The 24,847-nt window shown below is 35.8% G+C and overlaps 1 protein-coding gene across 2 annotated transcripts in view; it reads right to left on the reverse strand.

The window, feature by feature from the left end:
* Positions 1-5,642: 5,642 nt before the first annotated feature.
* The window catches only part of gdl (gonadal protein gdl), a 36,868-nt gene continuing 17,663 nt past the window's right edge, over positions 5,643-24,847 (reverse strand). For both annotated transcript variants that reach the window (XM_069849310.1, XM_069849308.1), the window contains exons 2-4: positions 22,318-22,478; positions 10,176-10,309; positions 5,643-5,902 (exon numbers count right to left, since the gene is read on the reverse strand). In XM_069849310.1, coding sequence (XP_069705411.1) covers positions 5,765-5,902; positions 10,176-10,309; positions 22,318-22,478 — 433 coding nt within the window. In that variant the 3' untranslated portion in view covers positions 5,643-5,764. The remainder of the gene's footprint in view (positions 5,903-10,175; positions 10,310-22,317; positions 22,479-24,847) is intronic.

Here is a 24,847-nt window from a genome sequence, read left to right on the forward strand (position 1 = left end):
ACGCATTCTTAAAATAAACACAATCTAGTTTGAACATGTAATCTTACATACTTACTTACAAATGGCTTTTAAGGAACCCGAAGGTTCATTGCCGCCCTCACATAAGCCCGCCATCGGTCCCTATCCTGTGCAAGATTAAGCCAGTCTCTATCATCATACCCCACCTCCCTCAAATCCATTTTAATATTATCCTCCCATCTACGTCTCGGCATCCCTAAAGGTCTTTTTCCCTCCGGTCTCCCAACTAACACTCTATATGCATTTCTGGATTCGCCCATACGTGCTACATGCCCTGCCCATCTCAAACGTCTGGATTTCAAGTTCCTAATTATGTCAGGTGAAGAATACAATGCGTGCAGTTCTGTGTTGTGTAACTTTCTCCATTCTCCTGTAACTTCATCCCGCTTAGCCCCAAATATTTTCCTAAGCACCTTATTCTCAAAAACCCTTAACCTATGTTCCTCTCTCAGAGTGAGAGTCCAAGTTTCACAGCCATATAGAAGAACCGGTAATATAACTGTTTTATAAATTCTAACTTTCAGATTTTTGGACAGCAGACTGGATGATAAGAGCTTCCCAACCGAATAATAACACGCATTTCCCATATTTATTCTGCGTTTAATTTCCTCCCGAGTGTCATTTATATTTGTTACTGTTGCTCCAAGATATTTGAATTTTTCCACCTCTTCGAAGGATAAATCTCCAATATTTATATTTCCATTTCGTACAATATTCCCGTCACGAGACATAATCATATACTTTGTCTTTTCGGGATTTACTTCCAAACCGATCGCTTTACTTGCTTCAAGTAAAATTTCCGTGTTTTCCCTAACCGTTTGTGTATTTTCTCCTAACATATTCACGTCATCTGCATAGACAAGAAGCTGATGTAGCCCGTTCAATTCCAAACCCTGCCTGTTATCCTGAACTTTCCTAATGGCATATTCTAAAGCGAAGTTAAAAAGTAAAGGTGATAGTGCATCTCCCTGCTTTAGCCCGCAGTGAATTGGAAAAGCATCAGATAGAAACTGACCTATACGGACTCTGCTGTATGTTTCACTGAGACACATTTTAATTAATCGAACTAGTTTCTTGGGAATACCAAATTCAATAAGAATATCATATAATACTTCCCTCTTAACCGAGTCATAAGCCTTTTTGAAATCTATGAATAACTGATGTACTGTACCCTTATACTCCCATTTTTTCTCCATTATCTGCCGAATACAAAAAATCTGATCAATAGTCGATCTATTACGCCGAAAACCGCACTGATGATCCCCAATAATTTCATCTACGTACGGAGTTAATCTTCTCAAAAGAATATTGGACAAAATTTTGTACGACGTCAACAAAAGTGATATTCCTCGAAAGTTACCACAGTTGGTTTTGTCCCCCTTTTTAAAAATAGGTACAATTATGGACTCCTTCCATTGTTCTGGTACAATTTCCTTTTCCCAAATAGCAAGTACAAGTTTATAAATTTCGCTATGTAATGCACTTCCACCCTCTTGTATTAATTCTGCTGGAATTTGATCGATACCTGGAGACTTGTACTTTTTCAGATTTTCTATCGCAATTTCGACTTCTGAAAGCGTGGGTTCGGGTATAAATGGCTCAGCAGTTTGTATTTCAATTCGTCCCGATCATTTCTATTTGGCCTATGTACATTTAGTAGTTGCGCAAAATAGTTTTCCCATCTGTTTAGGATTGATGAAGAGTCTGTAAGCAAGTCACCATTCTCATCCTTGATCACGTTTACCCTTGGCTGATATCCGTTCTTAAATTCCTTTATACCCTTATATAAATCTCGAATGTTTTTATTCTTACTATTTGTTTCTACCTCATTCAGTTTTTCCTTCAAGTAACCTCTCTTTTTATTCCTAAGTGTACGACTTGCTTCCCGTCTTTCATTGAAATAATTATCTCTCTTCTCCTCAACTGGATCCTGTAAGAATTTCAATTTTGCCTGTTTCCTTCTTTCTACTGCCATGCAACAATCTTCATCAAACCACGGTTTCTTTTTCTTAGTTTCATAATAACCTATGCTCTGCTCAGCTGCAATTTTGATACTATCTCTGATATTTTCCCACACGCTATTAACATCTAATTCTTTCTCAACTTCGTCGGAACTTTCTAAAGTGGCAAACCTATTCGAAATTTCGACCTGATAATTTTGCTTAGCTTCCTCGTCCTTTAATTTCAAAATATTGAATTTAGTAATATTAACTTGTTGCTCTACTCGCTTGGCTACTGATAATCTTTCTCTTAATTCTCCAATCACCAAATAATGGTCAGAATTACAGTCTGCACCCCTGAAAGTTCGAATATCTACTATACTAGTATGTCTCCGTTTATCTATCAAGATGTGATCTATTTGGTTGTGTGTCAATCCATCTGGAGAAGTCCAAGTATATTTATGTATATCCTTATGGGGGAATGTTGTACTTTTGACAATTAAATTTTTCGATGTGGCAAAGTTGACTAATCTAACTCCATTGTCACTACTAATTGCGTGTAGGCTCTCTTTTCCAATAGTTGGTCTAAAAATATCCTCCCGTCCTACTTTAGCGTTGAAATCCCCCAATAAAATTTTCATATGATATCTAGGGAACTGATCAAAAGTATGTTCCAATTCCTCATAGAAGCTATCCTTTATATAGTCGTCTTTCTCTTCTGTAGGGGCGTGAGCATTTATAACTATGATGTCGCACCATCTACCCTTAAGTACTAAATATGATAACCTGTCACTGATAAATTCGACCTTTTTTACTGCTGATTTTATTCTTTTATGTACAAAGAATCCTGTTCCTAATTGGTGATTATTGTTTCCTTCCCCATAATACAACAAGTAATCTCCTATTTGTGTTATGCCATTCCCACCTAACCTAACCTCTTGTACTCCTACGAAGTCTATTCTATATCTGGCTAGTTCTTTTGCTACTAATGTTACCCCTCCTGTTCTATAAAGACTAGTTACGTTCCAAGTGCCAAATCTCAAAACCTTATTCCTTTGCTGTGGTCGTGCCAGAGAATCAGTCCTATTCCGAGGCTTATTATAGGGATACGTAACAAGCTGTTTTTTACGGTGATGGGTTGTTAGCCCTTCGCCCAACCCCCAAGCTGGAGGACCACCCCTTATCGGCTGTCCACGACTGCTTATTCAATATATTCGCAGCTACCCTCCATATCTGGAGGCCGTCTCCTCTATCCGCAACCTGAGGACGCGCCATGCCGTGGTGGTAGGGACCCACCATACATGGGAACATGTAATCTACGCAAAGAAATTATATTGCAGAGCCATCTGATTCAGTGTGCATGATCAATTATTTCTAGATGGTTCTACTATTGATCTCTAGTCGCACATTGGCCAATCTGTGTTGTGGACTTGAATTCAATGGTTACATAGTAGCACATGCACATTACGACTTCTGATTATATGACAGTGTTAGTTTACACCAACTTGGCTCATTTTCAAATCAAGACAGGAAACTAAAAGGATCTGTGCAGTAGAGGTCTGCACGGGCCGAAATTCTTAGGCCTGGACTGGTCCGAGCTGAACCAGACTCGAACCCAACCCAAAACCCGAGTCTGACTCGAAACCCGAAGACTAGCAGATAAAGCAGAGGCCACAGGGGTCAGAAACAGCTGCGAGAGACATCACTCCAGTAGGAACATGAGAAAGAGTAATCTACCTGATAAAACAAATAGGCAGTGCTCTGTAGCTAAGGCAGAGTAGAGACAAGACAAATGCTGTTACGAAATACGAAGGCGAGCTAAACAATAACTTACGATATCGGTAATCTATTATTCTGGATGGGTACCAGGTGGACATCTAATTGTGCATGCATTCAAATTTTCGTATTATTGAATGTAATATTCAACCACTCAGACACTATATATTACAAAAGGATCTAAAAATACATTTAAAATTTCAAGCCTCATCCAGATCTCAGATTTCTTCAAACTGTCAGATGATATCCTGTGTAATTTTTATAAAATAAAAAAAGAAGAAATACCAGTCTATATCACAGACACACTCATTGCTAAAACTCCAGTTGTGCACGAAATTCCTTAATGGAAATGGGTGATTCCAGAACATAGCATACAAATTCCAGGAAATCATTCCAAAAATGATCCTCCGTACATTCTTAAGTTAGATTCCATGGAACTACTCTGCAGTACATATATGGATTACCTTCAAATTTATACAGATGGATCTCTAAATCCTAATAATGGGACATCAAGAGCAGAATATTATATTCCAAAATATCAAGAAAGTTATTTCATACCATGTTCATCCTCCTCCAGTCTTGACACTGAATTGCTAGCTATTGATGCTGCTCTTCAGTGTGTTACTCAAATTTCTGAAAAATCTATTTGCATACTTACCGACTCCAAGGGGACTATATTTAATATAATTAAATATGTACCAAACCTATATGCACATAGAATTATTCCAATTCAGAAACAACTAAGTAAACTGAAAGAACTCCAAAAGGAAACAACATTTCAATTGTCATTGTGGTATATCTGGAAACGAGAAAGTCGATAATATTGCAAAACAAGCAACATATTTTCAACCAAGACCTCTTCAAGTGATATCTCTATCCAGTGCTTTTGCTTCAGTAAAGTCTCATTTTACAAACCTATGGATCAACAATTGGCTCTCTTCTGACAAAGGAAAAATTTAACAGTCTGTACAAAAGAAAACAAATGACCTGGAAATGTACAAAAATTTGCCCAGACATGTTCAAACATTTTTAACAAGAGCCAGAACAGGTCACATTGCCACACAATTGTACCTACACCGATTTCACATTTCTGATAATCCTACTTGTCTGTGGTATAATAATCATGATGAAGACTGGAACACATTCTTCTATACTGTCCATCCATAAACCACAAAAGAAGTAAATTGAAATCATCAGTACCAGTTGCAGAAGACACAGCCCTGCAGTATATATATTGACTACACCCCACCTCTGGCTACTAGCAACAGGCATCTATAATGAACACCGATCAAAATACCCCTCATTTCTCGTGAAAAACAAGAACTATAATGGACTTCATGTTTTCAGCAAACAGCTGGATACATTACGAAGATTGATTGAAAATGTTCGTATTATTTTTAATCAATACATAATTCTATACATACATCTTGATTACACAACTTTTAACACTATTATATCACTTGAATACAATATATAACTTTGTTGTGTTAATTAGAACTAGGTATCTATAACTTAGTTCTAATTAACACGAAAATGTTATATATTGTATTCAAGTAATATATAATTCGTTCAAGATTTCGTTTCTTTAAGGTCTGAACCTGGCAAGCAGGCCTAGACCAGTGGGCTTGACCCGACAAATATAAAATGAGAAAGAGAGAAAGAGAAGGTGAAAGAAAGAAAAACAGAAAGAGGGAGAGAAAAAGAAAAGACGTAAGATGGAACGAAAAAAAAGGGACAAGGAAAAAAAAAGCAAAAAAAAAAAAAAAAGAAAGAAAGAAAACAAGAGGAAATAAAGAAGGTAGTAAATATATGAAGAAAAACAGTAAGTCAACATAAAACTGAGAACTATTATATGACAAGTAAAGCACAGTCAATTTATATATGAACTAGAAATGAATTACTAAAGACTTTAAAGAAAAATGACATTTTTTATTTTTACTTTTTTTTTTTTTACACAAAAGTGACAAAAATATGTAATGAACAGATGAAATGAAGCATGTAGTTGAACTGACACATCACTGCGATGTTCTCTAAGGTGGAATATGCATCTTGCTTAGTCTAAGTATGAAATCTAACAAATACATTTGTACTTTCACATCTAATGGGTTGTTTGTCACAAAAAATCCTGGTACTCCTGCCTTTTCTAATGTGACTTGTTGGTCGCTAACCTATAAACAAAAAAAAAGTATGTCTTACAGTTTATTCAGATTACAAAATAACTTTAACATCTGTAATACTACATTTTATTACAAAAAACAACTGAAGCAATACTGTATGATTATATAGAATATGTGCACAAAAATGAGAAAAATGTTGAATCTGTCAATTTAGGACTACGTTTTTTTTACATACAAAGTAAGCAAATATGCACTACAATAAAAAAAATATATATATTAAAAAGTAATATATATTTTTACGCTCGTAATTTTATTTTTATAAAGTTCAGATTGAAATAACCTGTTTATTGTTTAAACAATCATTTCATATCAGTGATGGCACCAGCATGTTTAATTTGGAGAGGCAGAACTCAATGAAGTTGCGCAACCCAAATTTCTTGTGCCTCATATCATTCAAATTGTTACAGGAGCAGGTTCTCACATGTGAAGACAAATGAAGGGTACACGGGAAAAACGAAAAATGTCACAGTTCCTTTAAGGGTGATGTTGTTATCTAATTCGCTGTATTACTACAAACTTTAGTATTATTTTTACCAAAATTGGTAAAGGAGAATTAAAACCACGGATACACTCATCAATTTCAAGTAGAAATGCCAATAAATTTTGCAGTAATATACTGGAATAGATCATTATCTCACCCTTAATGGAAATGTGACATTGTTCGTTTTTCCCGTGTACCCTTCAAATGTTTCTGACATTAAACATTAATGAATGGCACAGAATTTATCTTTCATTTGCATATAATCTACTTTTGAAACAAAAATAAACATAATGATGCTAACCTTTCAGTGAAGATCTAAAAAAACTAAGACCTGAATATATATATTCTTTTGCTTCATGCACAGTGATGTGATGAGGAAGGTCATCGAGTAATTGTTAACAAATTGTGAACTAAATGTAACAAGAATTAAAGCAGGCCTAATGAGTACATTAGTTAGAAAACATCGGTGATTTGGTAGAAGACGTGTCCATGTCATTTATGGCACTTTTGCTCTTTTATGAAGGAAAGAAAGCCGAATGTTTCCCCTCCCTCCCTCCCTCTCTCTCTCTCTCCTTCCTCCCTTCCCTTCCCTTTTCTCCTACTCCCCATGTCTCTTCACTTCCTTGTTCTGTCCTAGATATGTATCTTCCTCCATTTCAGGTCCTTTGCCTTTTTTTATTTATAGTCCTAGGTTTATTGCATCTACTATTTATAGATTTATGTTTATTTTATTTTATTTCATTTACGTTTATTTTATCTACCTGCGGCAATCTTTCAGGGTGGTCCTCTTAAAATCAATACATTTAAGGAAAGGTTGAGAAGATTAGACTGAAAATGTAATTGGAGGTGCAGTGTAATTATTTAAGTTATGTCATGTAATTAATTAAGTTGATATGTAATTAATTAAGATGATATGTAATTTAGTTGATATGTAAATAAATTAAGGTGATATGTAATTAATTAAGTTGGTATGTAATTAATTAAGGTGATATGTAATTACTTAAATTGGTAATAGTTGGGTGAAATAGAAGTACAGTAGAACCTCGATTATCCGTCACCCTATTAACCGATTGTCGGATTATCCGACTTTTTTTTCTAGCTCCTATTATCTTTTTGCTGCAGAAAAAATATGAAGTACTGTAAGTTATGTTTCTACAGAAGATTATTACAAGCCTTTATTCTAACTACAAAGTACGTAGTAGAATTGCTTCACTGTCAGCAACGAACATAATTACTTGTAAAATAATCACTACTTGCTTCCAAGAAACTACCCCAAGAATTTCCACAAACCCGTGTACAATTTATTCAGTCCTTATTCCTACTATTCGAGTGGACGTACTGTATAACTTCTATGCAAATGTCTTTCACAGTTGTCAAAGAAAACGTTATTTATAAAAAAAAAATACAAATAATTGAGAAGTTTGGGAAAGAAGAAAGTGTGGTTAATGCTGCTTCAGAGTAGAAAATTGGCGTTACAACTGTAAGCGAATTTAAAAAAAAAAAAAAAAAAAAACAAGGATAAAAAGTATAAAGTACGTAAATCTACAACACGAGACTTCAAGTATTTCTATCTTTCCGGAGACAATCATCAAACATCAATCCTTAGTCCTTAAGGACCCGTCATTGACAACCGAACTTTTAATGAGCTCCTGATCCACTATACAGCACGTTAACACAAGACCACAAAGGAAATTACGAAATTGTGTATTATGCATTTAATTCATGAACATTTTTTATAGAACGGATTAGCCGATTTTTTCGATTAACCGCTCAGTCCACCCCCTTCATTACCACGGATAATAGAGGTTCTACTGTACTTATAAGTTAGATTTACTTTTGCTTATCGTAGGCGTTATTATAGAATAGTTTTTATTTATAGACCTAGGTTCATTACATCTACTATTTATAGATTTACGTTTATTTTATTTTATTTCATGTAATTGTAATTATTGTATATTATATATCACTGCCACCGGGTGTATATCCAATTGTAGTGTTAATAAATACATACATAAGATATCTCTTTCTGGATCGCACTTTTTTTCTTTACATTCCTGTAACTGGCTGGTACCAGGACATGAACACACGTCACTGTCATTCTTCTAAGTCTTAGACCCGTGCTTTAACCAAATGAGCTAATCTGGCAGTTTAGAAAAGTTAGTTTTATAAGTCTTATTAATTAACTAGCGCTGTACAACATTTCTGAGTTGCAACTAGCTCAAAAAAATTAGACTGAAAAAAAAAAAGATGAAATTATGCGTTTAAAGTAAAAATGTCACTAAAAAAAATATATATATTACGACTGCATGAAAAGAAGGACTGACGTCATTTCATTGTCAGAATGACAAACAACATGGAAGAATCCATAAATTTATCGGACTTCAAATTGTATGATGTTGGTATTCTTAATACCATGGTTGAAAGCAGTATTACGTTATTGTTTGTTACCTAATATGGAACTTAAAAGCTGTGTGAAGTGTTAGGTTGTAGGAGAAAACCGTAAAAATAGTATCAATAGGTGTGATCGTTATAAACTGTCAAAAGCAGAGTGTAACTTTAATTTATTTCTGGCTTCTTGATGTTGAAGTGTCGTGTGTGCAAAAAAGAAGCCCTCATTTAGTATCAATACATGGTTTGATTGTTGCAAACTGTCAGTTGAAGTGTCGTGCATGAAAAAAATTCCGACTCTTGGTGTTACTTTACAAATTGCTTTAACAAAGAATGCATACGCCCTGGACCAAATAATCGATAATAGGTGTTTCTAAAGTCTTTGGTGCAAAGAAATGTATTTGAATGCAATTAAACTAAGTTATTTCTTGTGCCAGAAATATTATAAATTTATTGACTGATTCTCTACAAAGAATGCATGAGCCCTGCACCAAATATTAATCGAAAACAATTTTGTCATACTGTAAAACCCCGATTATCCGTCATCCTATTAACCGATTGCAGGATTATCCGACTGTCTTTCTCTCTCTCCTTTTTTTTTTTCACTACAGAAACATATGAAGTAATACTACTGTACATTATATTAGTACCAGTACGTTTTTTTTTTTTCCTAGAGAGTGTTATTACAAGCCCTGACACTTACACAGTATGGTCTACTGTTCGAGTCGCCGTACTGTACAACTTCTACTGTATATAAAATATATTCCATGAGTGACAAAAGAAAACATGTTGTGCTAAGAACCGAAAAAAGTGCAAATAATTTAGTTGTTTGAGGAAAGAGAAACTGTGTCTCATCTCACATCAGAATACGAGATTGATGTTACAACTGTGCGAGATTTAATAAAAACAAGAAGTACGTAAATCTACAGCACGAGACCTCTACTATTCCTATCTTTCCGCTGACATCAATTACACGGAATTTTCTTGCCCCTTAAAAACCCGTCGTTGGTAACCAAACTTAAATGAGAGAAATGCTGATTCACTACCTAGCGTGTTAAACAATAGATCATGAAGGAAGTATAAAAAGTGCAAATATTATCCACTTAATTTACGGAAATATTTTATGGTACGGATTATCCGATTTTTTTCGATTAACCATTCAGTCCATCCCTTCATTACCACGGGTAATAGAGGCTCTACTGTATTAGATATTTTCTATTCTATGAATTATGAGCCATAATTTTTGTAATAATTTCTCTTTTTCGCATCTGCCATCTTGCCACAAACTTTCACACGTTGCCATGTTAGAACAAAACTGACATAAGTAGATGGCCACGTCTTGTGGCAAATTACCAAAACGTCTAACTAAGTTTCCAGACTCATCGAGCATCTTACTTTTTGGTCGAGCTGAAGAACAAGTTTCATGTCAGTATGTTTTAATTCTTCCTTATGTTTCTGTTGCAAGATTATCCGTTGTTTCTGTCTAGCTGTTGAATCATTTGTGTTTTCCAGCATGTCTTGCATTTCCACTGAAACAAAAGATAATATAAGGTTCAGTGTTCATTACAGATTGGTAATTTCAGGAAATCCTCAATGCCAATATGTTTTTGTGATCTGGCCTTCTTTTTAAATTATTTGAAGTTCGAAACAATTTCTAGATACAGAAAAATAAGTCTTCCTTCTTACTCCATTTCCATAATGGCCAAACACCGGTTATTTTTCAAAGTAAACTAATTCTATTAAATTGAGAAAAATTTGTTCTGGCACCAGGAATCGAACCCGGGACCCCTCAGCTCATCGCGCTCTTTTCCATCTAAGCCATGCTGGGACACTATCCACAGTGTCGGCCGAACTCTTCTCATTCATATCATCAATAAGAGCGCTCAGCGCGCAGAGCTGAGAGGTCCCGGGTTCGATTTCCAGTGCCGGAACGAATTTTTCTCAATTTAACAGATATATCTACAGTATGGTTATTTATTCAATGAGAACAGCGAGACTCCATATATGAATATTTTTTTTTTTTAATCCAATGCCACCAGGTTGTCTTTTCGACATTTCTGGTCTTCTTTCCTGGCCGTGGCTTAGTTGTAACCCACTTCTGAGGTTGGGGCGCCTGGAAGGCGGAGTTACATTACCCCGATGATGTGATAGGATGATTATGATAATGTGGTGCCAGGAGAGGTCTTAAATCTAAACTTAACCTAAATTCCAGATCATGGACGAACACAGGAATAATCCCCTTTAAGGAAAAATTCCTGTGCTCTAACTGGGAATCGAACCCGGGACCTCATGAAGCTCTGACCACTAGACCATGAGGCTGGTCATTCATATATATGAATATATATGTATATGTAAGCTAATTGATGCAGATATATCTTTAGGTTACGAAATTTCTATTGGACGAAGTTTAAATTTTATTGCAAGCATAATTATGTGGACAATGATGACTCATGTTCCTAAATAAATAATAATTAATTTCTCTAACAACTTTGCAGACAAAGAGTCAGAACAGGCTTGTGTCATTAACTTTGTCATTATTCGAAATATAAAAATAAGTTTTTTAATCAACATGTAGTTGCTGGCAACCTTAATGACTGTTGTCAAACCACCTTACAAGCAGTGCATTGCCAGCTACAATCTTCTCCATTGCTCCCATCCTTCTTTTTTTTTCCAACATTCTCTTATCAGGAAATGGTGCATCAGCAATCCTGTTCCATGAACCTCAAAAGTGACACCAACAAGGCACCACTTATGACACAACTCAGCCAGAAGATAATGGGGTAGGGTGGCCAGCTCCTTTTCCCCTCCATTGCATACATCACTACTAGCTACATATTACACTAATCAGACTTCAGACGTATACAAACAATTACTGTTGTTCCTCTAACACTTATCATCAAGTGAGTTGTTTTAATTATTGTACTGGTAATAGAATTATTTATATAGGCCCTATTAATTATGATTTCATACAAAGTTCTCATAACCAGTGACATTAATGAATTAGCAGTAACTGCAAACTTCCCTTGTTTGCATGGATGAATTTTTACAGAGGTATTAGTTTTACAATAGACAGATGCACAGCACTGTTTGTTATAGCTGGTGCCAGCGTTTTTGGCGTGTATCCTAGATATATAGTGCCCTGTTTGTGAGCATGTTGATAGTGCAGCTGAGAATGGTACCACTTCCTATACACGACACATCAGCCATATGCCAAACACAGTTGTCAGACTGACTGCGGCAAATGTAAAACACTCGCAGTTAACATTCCCGTTACTTATTTCACACGCCAAAAACGGTGACACGGACTGTACTTAAAAGCTAAGAAAGATGTTTAAAAACACAATAAATCATTAATACTATTAACATTTATATTACTCTTAAAACCAATTCGTAAAAGAAAAATATTAGAAATGATCACATAAATTACATCAATTTGTGAAAAATTTACACATATTTACTTAAACTGTATAATGCCATATCTCTGGCTCAAGTGCTAGTGTGTCGATCTTCCATCCAGGCGGCCTGGATTCAATCCTTGGTCAGGTTGTGGTCACAAAGCATATGTTTCAGAAGGTTTTTCGTCAGTATACCCCATTTCCATCTACTAAATAATGCTACTTATGAATACAATACCAGAAAAAAAATAATAATTTGAGGCCTAACTTCTGTAGAAATACAACTAAAAACATTTTTCAGGAAATGGGAATTGTATTTAATGTATTGTATTGACTAATCATATTAGAAATCTTGAAGCCAATAGTTTTAAATTAGCTGTCAAAGACTTGTTATTTAACAATTGTTTTTACAATATTAATAAGTTCACTGCTTCATCGATATAGGAGAAAGTCAATGTTTACCTACTTAGATATTACACGCAGAGCAAGTCCCCTGCAATTGGCAAGCATCATGTTTAGGTAGAGCATGAAAGACAAGGAATATTATGGATAGTAAAAAGATCGATCATACGGGAATGGGTATTTAAGAGTTGTTAATTCATTATAAAAAGTGAATCTGACACAACGGTAGTAGAAATTATTTTATTCCTAGAATATATGTATCTATAAAATACAATAATAATAAATTAATTAATAAACAAACTAAAACAAATAAAATAACCATACAAATAAGTAATCTCACAAACAAATAAATAAACAAATAATCACACAAACAAGCAAATAAATAAACAAATATTACCTTAAACTCTACAGCAATATCCTTAATATTTGTGCCGTTTTCAAGAAGTTAATAATATTTACTTTGTAAAAATGACATGAACATGTTTGTGACATGATGCCTTACCGGTATGCAGGGGCTTGGTTCTTGTCACAACAGACCACGTTGTACTGTTTTCTGCTTTCTTTACACTCAAATGCATTCTACTAAATAAACGGAGCAGTGTATTATGAATTATTTAGAAACTAAGTTTTTTACAATCAAGTTTCTATTCTTTTAACCAAATTCTAGTCATCTGACTCTGTCATACATTGTAAAATGTTTTGACAATAAAGTAATTGAGCATTTGAGTATCATTCCACCGACATTCTCCTCTTCCTCCATTTCATCTATCATCAGCAATAGTCAAAATAAGTTGGGGTGAAGGCCCGGGGATAGCATGGATTTCCAATGCTGATACAGGAAGGGGTTGCAGTTCTCAGGTTATTCATCTACAGATGGGATGTGGCTCTGTCAGGGCTTAGGCAGGATGGCCCGTCTGTCAGCATCGCATTACGAACACCACCTGGACTACCTGTCAAACTTCGCAGACAATTATCGCATATATATGCCGCACAATGGGCTCCTAAATGCGAGGACAGTCAAGTCTAGCAGTAAACTGTACAATTTATAAATAAAGACAACTTTCTTTTGGACATTACAAAATACATTAGTAGAAAATGAAAAATGAACACCTCTACAGAAGTGATGTAGAAACATCATATTCGCTGATAGAGGACAGTAAATGCAATGATTAAAAGTGCTGTGCTGTGGATGGAGTAGGAACCATGTAATAAGGATAAAAACTCTGAGCCCGTAACAACTGTAGTTGACGTTGTGAAAGAGTGTACTGTTGTTTCAAACATCGAACTGTGTTTAGTAAACATTGTAGACATGCCAGGACAGCATTGACGAGAATTTGAGCGAGGTCGTATTGTGGGCCTGTGGGAGGCTGGATGGTTCTTGTCAGCCTGGTTCCAGACGGCAGCAGCATACGGATTCATGCCTGGACCACTGCATGAGATGAGCAACCATTGCTGGTCGGCTGATTGCACAGCGACCACAGCACAGATTAGAGCCACTGTTGCAACCAGGGTATCAGCTAGGACCATCGGCAACCATTTGCTGGAAGCTGGGCTACGATCAAGGGTGCTGCTCGCCAGGCTTCTCTCACACCTCATCACAATGCAGCCCGCCTCGGATTGTGTCGCGAAAGACGCAACTAGAGAGATGAATGAGTGGGTGGGTGGGTGGGTGGGTGGGTAGGTAGGTAGGTAGGTAGGTAGATTAGATTAGATTAGATTAGATTTAGATTTAGATTTAGATTTAGATTTAGATTTAGATTTAGATCGATAGATAGATAGATAGATAGATAGATAGATAGATAGATAGATAGATAGATAGATAGATAGATAGATATAGATAGATAGATAGATATAGATAGATAGATAGATAGATAGATAGATAGATAGATAGATAGATAGATAGATAGATAGATAGATAGATAGATAGATAGATAGATAGATAGATAGATAGATATTAGATTACATTAGGTAGGTAGGTAGGTAGACAGACAGACAGACAGACAGGCAGGCAGACAGACAGACAGACAGACAGACAGACAGACAGACAGACAGACAGACAGACAGATAGATAGATAGATAGATAGATAGATAGATAGATAGATAGATAGATAGATAGATAGATAGATAGATAGATAGATAGATAGATAGATAGATAGATAGAGAGATAGACAGTTAGATAGATAGATATAGATAGAGATAGATAGACAGACAGACAGACAGACAGACAGACAGACAGACAGACAGACAGAAAGACAGACAGATAGATAGATAGATAGATAGATAGATAGATAGATAGATAGATAGATAGATAGATAGATAGATAGATAGATAGATAACACGTTAGTTCTCGGACATTGAAACTATTCGTGTATACACATGAAAATCGCAAGTTTTTTAAGGATATTTCCATCTGAATACGGAGTAGCTATAACAACACTAAACCATAATTCTTACACAAGCTTCCATTAACATTTCCCAGTCTTTATGCTGCAAAATTCAAGTAAAACTTGCTTTACAGAATGTCATGCATAGGACATATCTTCAAAAGCTAGATATAGAGGAGAACTGAAATCAAATCCTCTTGGTGAATGAGCATGTAAGAAACAATTACGAAATGGCTTAATGAAATATGATAGGTATAATTTGAGAGAAAATGTAACAACAAATCTAGATCATATTATCTGTATACGCATTACTTAAACATAAACTGCAGGATGTCTTCTCAATCAAATCACGGCTGTAAACATGGCCTACGATTCACAAATAAATACGAATATATCGAAAACAAGAAGCAATTATTTTAAACGTCATTAGTCTACTAATGTTCAATAATGTAATTTTATAAGAATTATATCACACGACGAATTAAATGTTACAATTATTTACACCTTTTCTAAATTTAATTCAGTATAATATATGTAAATATGTTTGCTTCATACAAAACTGTTCGAAATTAAGTTATAATATAACACTTATAGTTCACGTTTGAAAAATAATTCAACTAGGTGCACAATTCCCATTGGAAGTCCTGTTGCAACAGAATTAATTGAACTAGATGTAGTTAAATACAAAATGAGTACTTTCTACTAGTGCCATTACTTGTAACAAAGAAATATGATTATTTAATTGCAAATTTTCATAAATTTTACATGCCTTGTTCGTGGTGCACTCCAATGGGGATGCACTAGCAAATGTATGAAGCCCATGACACTTCCAAAGACTTCACTTTCACAACTCTAAAATCAGAAAAAGGACAAGTGAATATTATGACACATATTCTTGCCCACAAAGATTCCTTTAGATGTAGAACTCTTACATGTAGTAGTATATAACAGATCTAATTATTATGCAGTGTCCAACATTGGTAACTTTGACTACGAGAGACAACAAAAAAAACTAACAGTTTACTATGTCGAATAATAAAATAAATCCAAATTGTCTTTACCATAATAATATCTGTATTCATTTTCATTAGCCATTTTTAATTAAATTCTTATATTGTCCATTGTTGTTAACAGCAATCTTAATGGTATTGTCGGACCATCGGATCTGTGCCCCCGTAAGATATGCGAACTGAACCCTAATTCCTTCTCAGCCTCGGTAATTCATTTCTCTCTCTGCTTCCTATCTCTCTCCCACTATTCACAATTTTGAACCGTCTTGCAGGACAGTTTATTTGCACTCGAAGTCCAGTGTTGTCAACTCAACATGAATACTGTAGCATGGAGTGGCGAAAGAAATATTATTAAGCAGTACGTAATAGCATTTTGCAATGAAGAGAAACAGGTCAATATCTGTTTTCTATAAATCAGGCAACGAAAAGAGCAGCTGCGATCACAGGCGAGGCTTATTTTATTTCAGTCGATTACGTATTAAAATTACTTATTTAACTAATACTAATACAGCATGTTATGTAATTTATATAGACAGGTCAGAGCTCCTAATAAAGAAAATCAGGAGAGAGGGAGTCTGTGCAGGAGATGAAAACTAGAAACACCAGAGAGGAACAGACCAAGGGAACTTTTAATTCTTGTAGATGATATGAACCGATGTATTTTAAGAAGAAAGATACAAGAATTTTATACCATGCAGAAAGAAGTTCCGACATTGAAGAAATTACTGAAGGTTGCGAGGGAAGCAATAATTTCTAAGGTTAGATAGAAACGCTACGGAAAGTGATTCGAGACATGCGATTTAGGTTTAAAAAGTGTAGAAATACAAGATGTATTTTGATTGAAAGAAATGATATTGTAGCATGGAGGACCAGTTATTTATGACACCGTTTGACGGAAGTTTGGCAACATCCCTATTCAGCAAGGTTCGTGGCCTGCTGTTTAACGTGGTGGGAGGAAAGCGGGTGGAATGGAGTGAGTACAGGCATTAACTTTTCCACGAACGGCAACAGCGCTGAAGGGGCACAGATCCGATGGTCCGACAATACCAATGCTAATAAAAATACTAGTTTTTTTTATCATCTGCGTCTGTGTGTAGAAGAAAGCAGTAGCATAATTTCTGCCATTTTCCTGTTATGCCCCCACTCTGGTAGCTTGTCTCTGCCACCCAGAGGTTAGATGCAGTTACATGAGAGGATTGTAACCAGGTCATTAGCTAATCTAAAATCATTATCTTCTATTTTTCTAAGGATTACATCTCTGCTAAGTTGACAATACACCCCTTTTGATAATGGGAGAAAACCAAATTTTAAATTCTAGCAGTTACATTACTTCTGAAAGATTAAAAAAAAAAAAAGCACTTGTCCGGTATGTTGTTGCATATTTCATAAATCTCATATGAGGCGCTCAGCGCACAAATGGTCCATTCCACAAAATTTGCATATTGAGTTTATTGTATTGTATTGTGTTTATTTACATTCCATGCTATTCGTACATCACTCCACATCTAGAATATGGAACATGTAAAAAAAAAAAAAAAAAAAGCTTAATAGTACTACAAAGTCTTAATTCATAGTAACAGTCTAGTTGAAATACTGTATATACAGAAGAGTTTCACAATATGCTAGTACAACACAAGGGATTAGTATCAATACTTAGTACAAGACAGAAATACAATATTCATAAATTCACCTACAGAATAGAAAGCATGAGAAATTGGGTACTTCTTTAATTTGGCCCTAAATAATCTCATATTTTGAGTTTGATTTTTCATATCTATAGAGAGGTTATTAAAAATGTTTACTGCCATAAAACACACTCCTTTTTGATAGCATGATAGACTTGCTGATGGAGTATGAAAATCATTTTTTACTAGTATTTATGCTATGAACTGTTGAATTGGTTACAAAGTTTTCATGATTACATACGAGGAAATTTATTAATGAAAAAATATATTGCTTTAAAGAGCTCCCCATATCATTCTCTTCAAAGTGTAAATCGGCCTAATCATCATTCCCAGTTTTTCCATGAGATTTCAGCTAATTTTCGTTTGTGTATCGCATTTCACGCATTGTTACAAAGAGATAAAGTGGAAATATAATTTTGTGGGTTGAGCCATTTCTGAGCTGAACGCCTCATATTTTATTAAATGCATACAGAACTACTAAACTCGATCATTCTTCTGACATTGATTTGTGTCGTTCTTGCACTCAACCACTCACGCTAACCGGTAGGTTATATTTATTTGTATGCATAAGTAATTGGTAATTGGAGGTCTTCAGTTTCGCCTGCTTTATGCAAAAATGACATTGGGCACTTGCTCGATCTGTTTCGAATAAAGTACAGTCATTAAAAAACAACATTTTTGAGCTTTTTAACATCAAACAAACGTGAATGGTTAATTGTGAAAAAATAAGGAAGGAAGGTGAATCTTTGATCCTGGTACGTACCACACACAGGAGAAAAATCTACATACTTAAGTAACTGAAAATAATCTCGAAATTCTAGCTCACTATTCTAAAGACATGATGTGACCACTGAGACAGCTATAAACCCAACTATCCCCCACCCCCCCCGCCAAATACCTTCGTTTCTTATATATTCGACTGATGATTTTCTCAGACATTTCCACACGAAATCATCATGCAAGCCAGTGGTAAGTAAAGTAAATCCATGGTGCTACAGCCCTTGAAGGGCCAAGACTGACCAGCCGGTTGCTAGCCTCACGTCCACATGCCAAAGCAGACGTGGACGATCATCCAACCAGAATAGAGGTATCGTGTGGTTAGCATGATGATCCCCCCAGCCGTTATAGCTGATTTGCAAAACCGGATTTTTGCTACCTATCGTAGCTCCCCAAGTGCAGCACGATGCTGGGTGGGCACCAGTCCCATACACTGGCCGAAATTTCATGAGAAAATTTCTTCCCCCATGAGGACTCGAACCAGCGCACATTCCGTAACGCAAGTCCTAGGCAGGATGCCTTGCAAGCCAGTGGTATCACCATTATATTGCGATAAGTGGGAAAGCACTTCTTTTATTGGTTCAGGATAAATCTGTGTATCTATTTACAAAAAGTGTATATGCAAGGCTTATCAAACCTGTCATTGATCCTCGACTTTACAAAAACTGTCTTATTTTATTTTTCCAGATATAGCCTATGTATATCTGTAAAGTTATGCTTTCTCTCAGTATCATTTCATGATGAGACAACATAACATAAATCAGACGTCAGTCCAGTGTGTAATATACAGTAACATCGGACATTCAATGAAAAAATTTAAATAACATGGATTTAATCACAAAATAGCCCACCCAAACACTAACACAAGATAACATAATTGTGAAGTTTAAAAAAAATCATATAATGACCTGCCAAAAAACTGTGGTAATTATATAGTAAGCACCAGCCAGGCCATCTTTTCACAATGGAGTCCAAATCATATACATTACCAACGTTGTTGTTGTTGTTTAGTCAACTGTTCAAAGACAGGTCTGAGCCCTACAAGTGATACCAAGAAGACACCACTTATGAGGCAACTAGGCCAGGAGATAATGAGGTAGAGTGGCCAGTTCCTTTCCCCCTCATTGCATACATCGCCGACTAGCTACATATACATATATTTTAATTGAATTTTCAACAATTTTTATGACTGACATATTGTCAACCTCTTTACACTCTAATGGAAAAGTACACAGAGTGCCTATGATGACCAGTTCTATAGTCCCGTCACTCTAATTTCCGGCAGCCAATTGCGTTGCAGGTCGGCTACATTTAAACACATGCGTCTTGTGATTCGCTGAGGAAAACATTATTCATTTCCTAAGGCTCGATAAATACTTAATATAATCGCCCGCCATTTTGGCTCTTTCGTTGGCGTTTGCAGAAAGCAGACGAAGACGTTATTTGCCGCTCAATTATTTGCTGAATTACAGTGCGTTTGATTTATTATCCTAGGAGCTACGACATGATAATGTTAAACAGTATGGCAAATAGATTCCTCGTATGGTAGCTCGGCAACGAAAGAACAAAAATGGCGAACGATACTACCTACCTAGACTTTATAGAGCCTTCACTTCCTAAGACGTAAGCAAAGAGGAGGAGTCACGCCGGGAATAACAGTGTCGTGACTATAGGTAGTAATGTTCCGTCAGCTTACTGACTGTAGTGTGGAGTGCCTGTCCCAAGAAAGCTAAGCAGTAAAGGATGAAGTGGAATCTGTCAGCATAGAGCAGTGTACACAAACTTGACCGTATACATGCCCGCCAACAGATTTTATTAGTTAGAAATTGGAGTGGAATTGGCCTGCATAGTAACTCTCTGTATATGCCATGGATCTAATTACTGAATATTCCTTTTAAATTACGAAGGCAATGAAGGGATGACTTGGCAGTAATGAAACATGGTTGAATGACAACAGAACCAAAGTACTCGGAGAAAACAACCACATGAACAATCTCACAGAATCTGGCCAGAACATAAAGAGCTGGGAGCTCTTAAGGATTCTTTCAACTTGTCCAAATTCATTTTATTCAATAGAAAGTAATTAGAACTTTAATGTTTAATACAAATACACTACATACATTTACTACGAAATATTTTCTTAATTTCAATTATTAATTTTTTATATTACACATATTTACTACAAACCTCTTACAAAGGTCTCTATGTTCAGTTAAAGTGATTCCTAGCCATTTGAAAATTATCTTATATTCAAACCTTATTCATACGTAGTTCTGAGTTATGCATGATTTAAATCATTCCCCTTGAGTTACGTACAACCCAGGTTTTACTGCATATCTACTGCAAATGAAGAGTCGTTCTTCTAATGTGTAATGCATTACCACGAACTAAAATGAACTTCAATGAGACAGCTGCTGACTCATGCTCTAACCCTGACGTCCCTTCAGCCTGTGTATTTTATTACTTCAATTCGAGTACAGTCGATGACAGAACATGACGGCCTTCCCTCATACCACTCCATTACACCCTCATCGATGATTTCACTTGCGATTTACTTCGACGTATAGTGTATGAGTGCTATAAGGGGTGTCACCCACAGTGGAAACGCTTACAAAAATATTGCAGGGGTGAGTCTTTACGACTTTTCTTCCAGAAAAAAAGACCATTATGTTTTGTCACGAAACATATATGTAGATGAATAATTTCCAGGGAAAAATTGTTCCGGGGCCGAGTATCGATCCCGGGACCTCTGGTTGAACGTACCAGCGCTCTACCACTGAGCTACCCGGGAACTCCACCCGACACCATCTCAACTTTTCCCTTTATATCCACACAACTCGCGTGGGCTGACGAAATGCCAGAGACCCACAACGAGTGCACACAATCTCTGTGTGACTTGAAATTGTGGTTTTCTGTTAACGTACACAGTAATGTATATATTATGCAAATCTAGTCTTTCAGGTGAAGCTCCCTGTAAAGCAGATTTGAATAATTTCAAGGGAAAAATTGTTCCGGGGCCGGGTATCGATCCCAGGACCTCTGGTTGAACGTACCAGCACTCTACCATTGAGCTACCCGGGAACTCCACCCGACACCGTCTCAACTTTTCCCTTTATATATAACATATAATACGTTCAACCAGAGGTCCCGGGATCGATACCCGGCCCCGGAACAATTTTTCCCTTGAAATTATTCAAATCTGCTTTACAGGGAGCTTCACCTGAAAGACTAGATTTGCATAATATATGTAGATGTTTTACACAATCATTCGGATTTCCTTAAATCCCCTGTCAATGTTCTTTTATCCGATATGGAGTGCTTGACTTTGCATCATTGATCCAAGAACCTCCATCTAGAAAAGACATGCACAAGATGTAGTTCTTTTTCCTACCATGGGTATTGCCCTCGGTGCACCATGGAAGGCGAACTACATAGTACTGCATGATGATTAATGGTACAATGGTGGAATATTGGTAAGAGAAATGGGAGTACTCTGTGAAAACCTGCCACCAAACGTTGTCCTTGTATATCACAAATTTCACTTGGACCCATCAGAATTCGAACCCGGGTCACCAGCGTGGAAAGTTAATGCTGCAGCCATTCAGCTAATGTTGTGTCTCTGGTAGAAACTACACAATATGCATCTTCTACTCTGTGGAATTATGATCAAGACAGAGTTTCTCTCAAACAATCAATTCCTGTCTATTCGGTTAACTGTTATTTTGGAGCAGGATGTTCAGATCATCTTTTATTTTCCAGAAATACTCCATTTACAGGCCTGTTCGGTTATTTTTTTTATCATTTTTAATGTATATTCACCTTTAGGTTCTCACTCAATCACATAGCACTCATTACAATTAATTTAAGGGAACTTTACTACTTACTTGAATGCTTATTGATTAGCTGAAGTCTTTGTTGGAAGAGATGTTTCTCAGTTACGTGTTGAATTTCCATTAGACCCTTTACAATTTCGAAAATTGTATCGTTTAAAAGAGCGTTGGCTAGACCAGACAGTAGTTCACACGGCACTCTTTGCTGGTATTTTCTGAAGAAGAAAATGATTAACAAATTATTAACTCATTTTAATGGTGCAATGACGGAGTGGCTAAACCACAAATGAGTATTTTTGTTTATTAAACCTGTTATTTTCTAAGACAATATAGTTTCCCAGCTGTGGGGTCCAACATGTAAGGTCATGTCACTTAACATCCACAATAAAAGACCAAACACAGAAATTTGTCCATTAGGAAAAAGGTTCTACCACTAACATCAGGGAAATAAATTATAAGATCCAGGTAGTCAAAATAATATTATGTCATAATGTACTGGTTCAATATTCTAAACTACATTTTTTTTTTTATCCAATGCCACCAGGTTGTCTTTTCGACATTTCTGGTCTTCTCTCCTGGCCGTGGCTTAGTTGTAACCCACTTCTGAGGTTGGGGCGCCTGGAAGGCGGAGTTATATTACCCCGATGATGTGTTAGGATGATTATGATAATGTAGTGCCAGGAGAGGTCTTAAATCTAAACTTAACCTAAATTCCAGACCATGGACGAACACAGGAATAATCCCCTTTAAGGAAAAATTCCTGTGCTCTAACCGGGAATCGAACCCGGGACCTCATGAACTATAGCAAGAAGCTCTCACCATTAGCCCATGAGGCTGGTCAAATGTTACGATACCACAACATTATGGAATCGTATTTAAATACATTACGCACACCATATGTCGAAATTCTCTTCGAACTTAACACACTCAAATTTAGCATACCAAAGAACACATTGTAGCCATTTAAATCATATACGATTTTCATTTCACAATATGCATTGTTGATTTTCATTCTTGCCACGTATGAAAACTTCCATATTTTAAACATAATATTACCAGCAAGAAATTTCTTATACTATCATAACAGCTTTATAATAATAAATTAATATTATCCATACCCAAACAGATCAGCCTATATATATTTTTTTTTCGTAGATACATGTATTTATATGCACAGTTAAATGCATGTACAATCATCAACCAACACATAATTTTCAAAGAATGTTATCTTCGTACGTATTTCATAATGTTCCTTATATTTCGCATACAAATTCTAGTTCTAGGATTTATAATAATATGTTAAGAATTATAATAATAATAATAATAATAATAATGTGAATCATCATACTTACTAAACTACATACATTTTGTACATACCAAACTGCAAAAACAATGCTGAATGCAAGAAGTGGCAAATTCTTATATCTAATCAAGGATTTGTTCCTCAATTACACGAATATCTGCAGTTGCAATGTACCGATTAATTAGTGACCATGACTGACTGGCAGAACATCTACACAGGATTAGAATACTTAACTCGACCTTTTGTGTGTTATGCAATGCAAATGAACCATGAACTTAGAACATTTAGGAAGATGTAGAAACCTAAAAAAGAATATTCAACACTTCAAAAATACTGAAGTGCAAGAGAACTAGGCATTTGAACAACAACATAGATACTAAGAGTGTAAAGGGGCTTGTCCATCATCAGTGGTGGGATATTTTTAGTAAAACTGAGTAAAATAATTGTTCAAATAAAGCTTTGTTTCTTATTATTATGCTGTATTGTACATAACGTTCATGTTATGCACAGTTAGTGTTATATCTAATGCATTAAATATGAGTTTGTATAAATGTCAGTAGCATGACAAAATCTGGAGCATTTAAACATACAACATGCTTCTATTTTATTGTTCTCTTAAACTAAAACATTATGTTGTTGTTGTTTTCTAATGCCAGGTGTTTGACAATAAAGTCATTCGACCTCTTGCACTCAAATATTTTTCAAAGATATTATCATGGCCAGCCACTGAAGCACAGATTTTGAGGTGTTCCGAATCCATTTCTTGGTTTCAGTTGCACAATGGGCAGTTAGGGGACTGATATATTCCAATTCTATGCAGGTGTTTGGCCAAACAATCATGGCCTGTTGCCAATCTAAATGCAGCTACAGACGATTTTCGTGGTAAATCGGGAATTAACTGTGGATTTTGACGCAGAGAGTTCCATTTTTTCCCTTGAGATTGTGTTATCAAATTTTGTTTGTTGAAGTCTAAGTATGTAGATTTAATAAATCTTTTCACAGAGTAATACGTAGATTTAGTAACAGGTCTGTAAGTAGCAGTGCTGCCCTTCTTTGCTAAAGCATGCATCCGCATTCTCGTTTCCCAGGATTCCACAATGGGATGGTATCCATTGGAATACAATTCTTTTATTGAGTGATATTAATTGAGAGAGCATTTTAGTTATTTCTGCTGTTTGAGATGAAGGTGTGTGTTTAGAGACTATTGATAGAATAGCCTAGCTAACTTAATACTAAAACATTATAGTAAACTACATTAATATGGAATGAAACATTATTTCT

Source organism: Periplaneta americana, chromosome 16 (genome assembly GCF_040183065.1).
Source record: "Periplaneta americana isolate PAMFEO1 chromosome 16, P.americana_PAMFEO1_priV1, whole genome shotgun sequence".
Classification (NCBI taxonomy): domain Eukaryota; kingdom Metazoa; phylum Arthropoda; class Insecta; order Blattodea; family Blattidae; genus Periplaneta; species Periplaneta americana.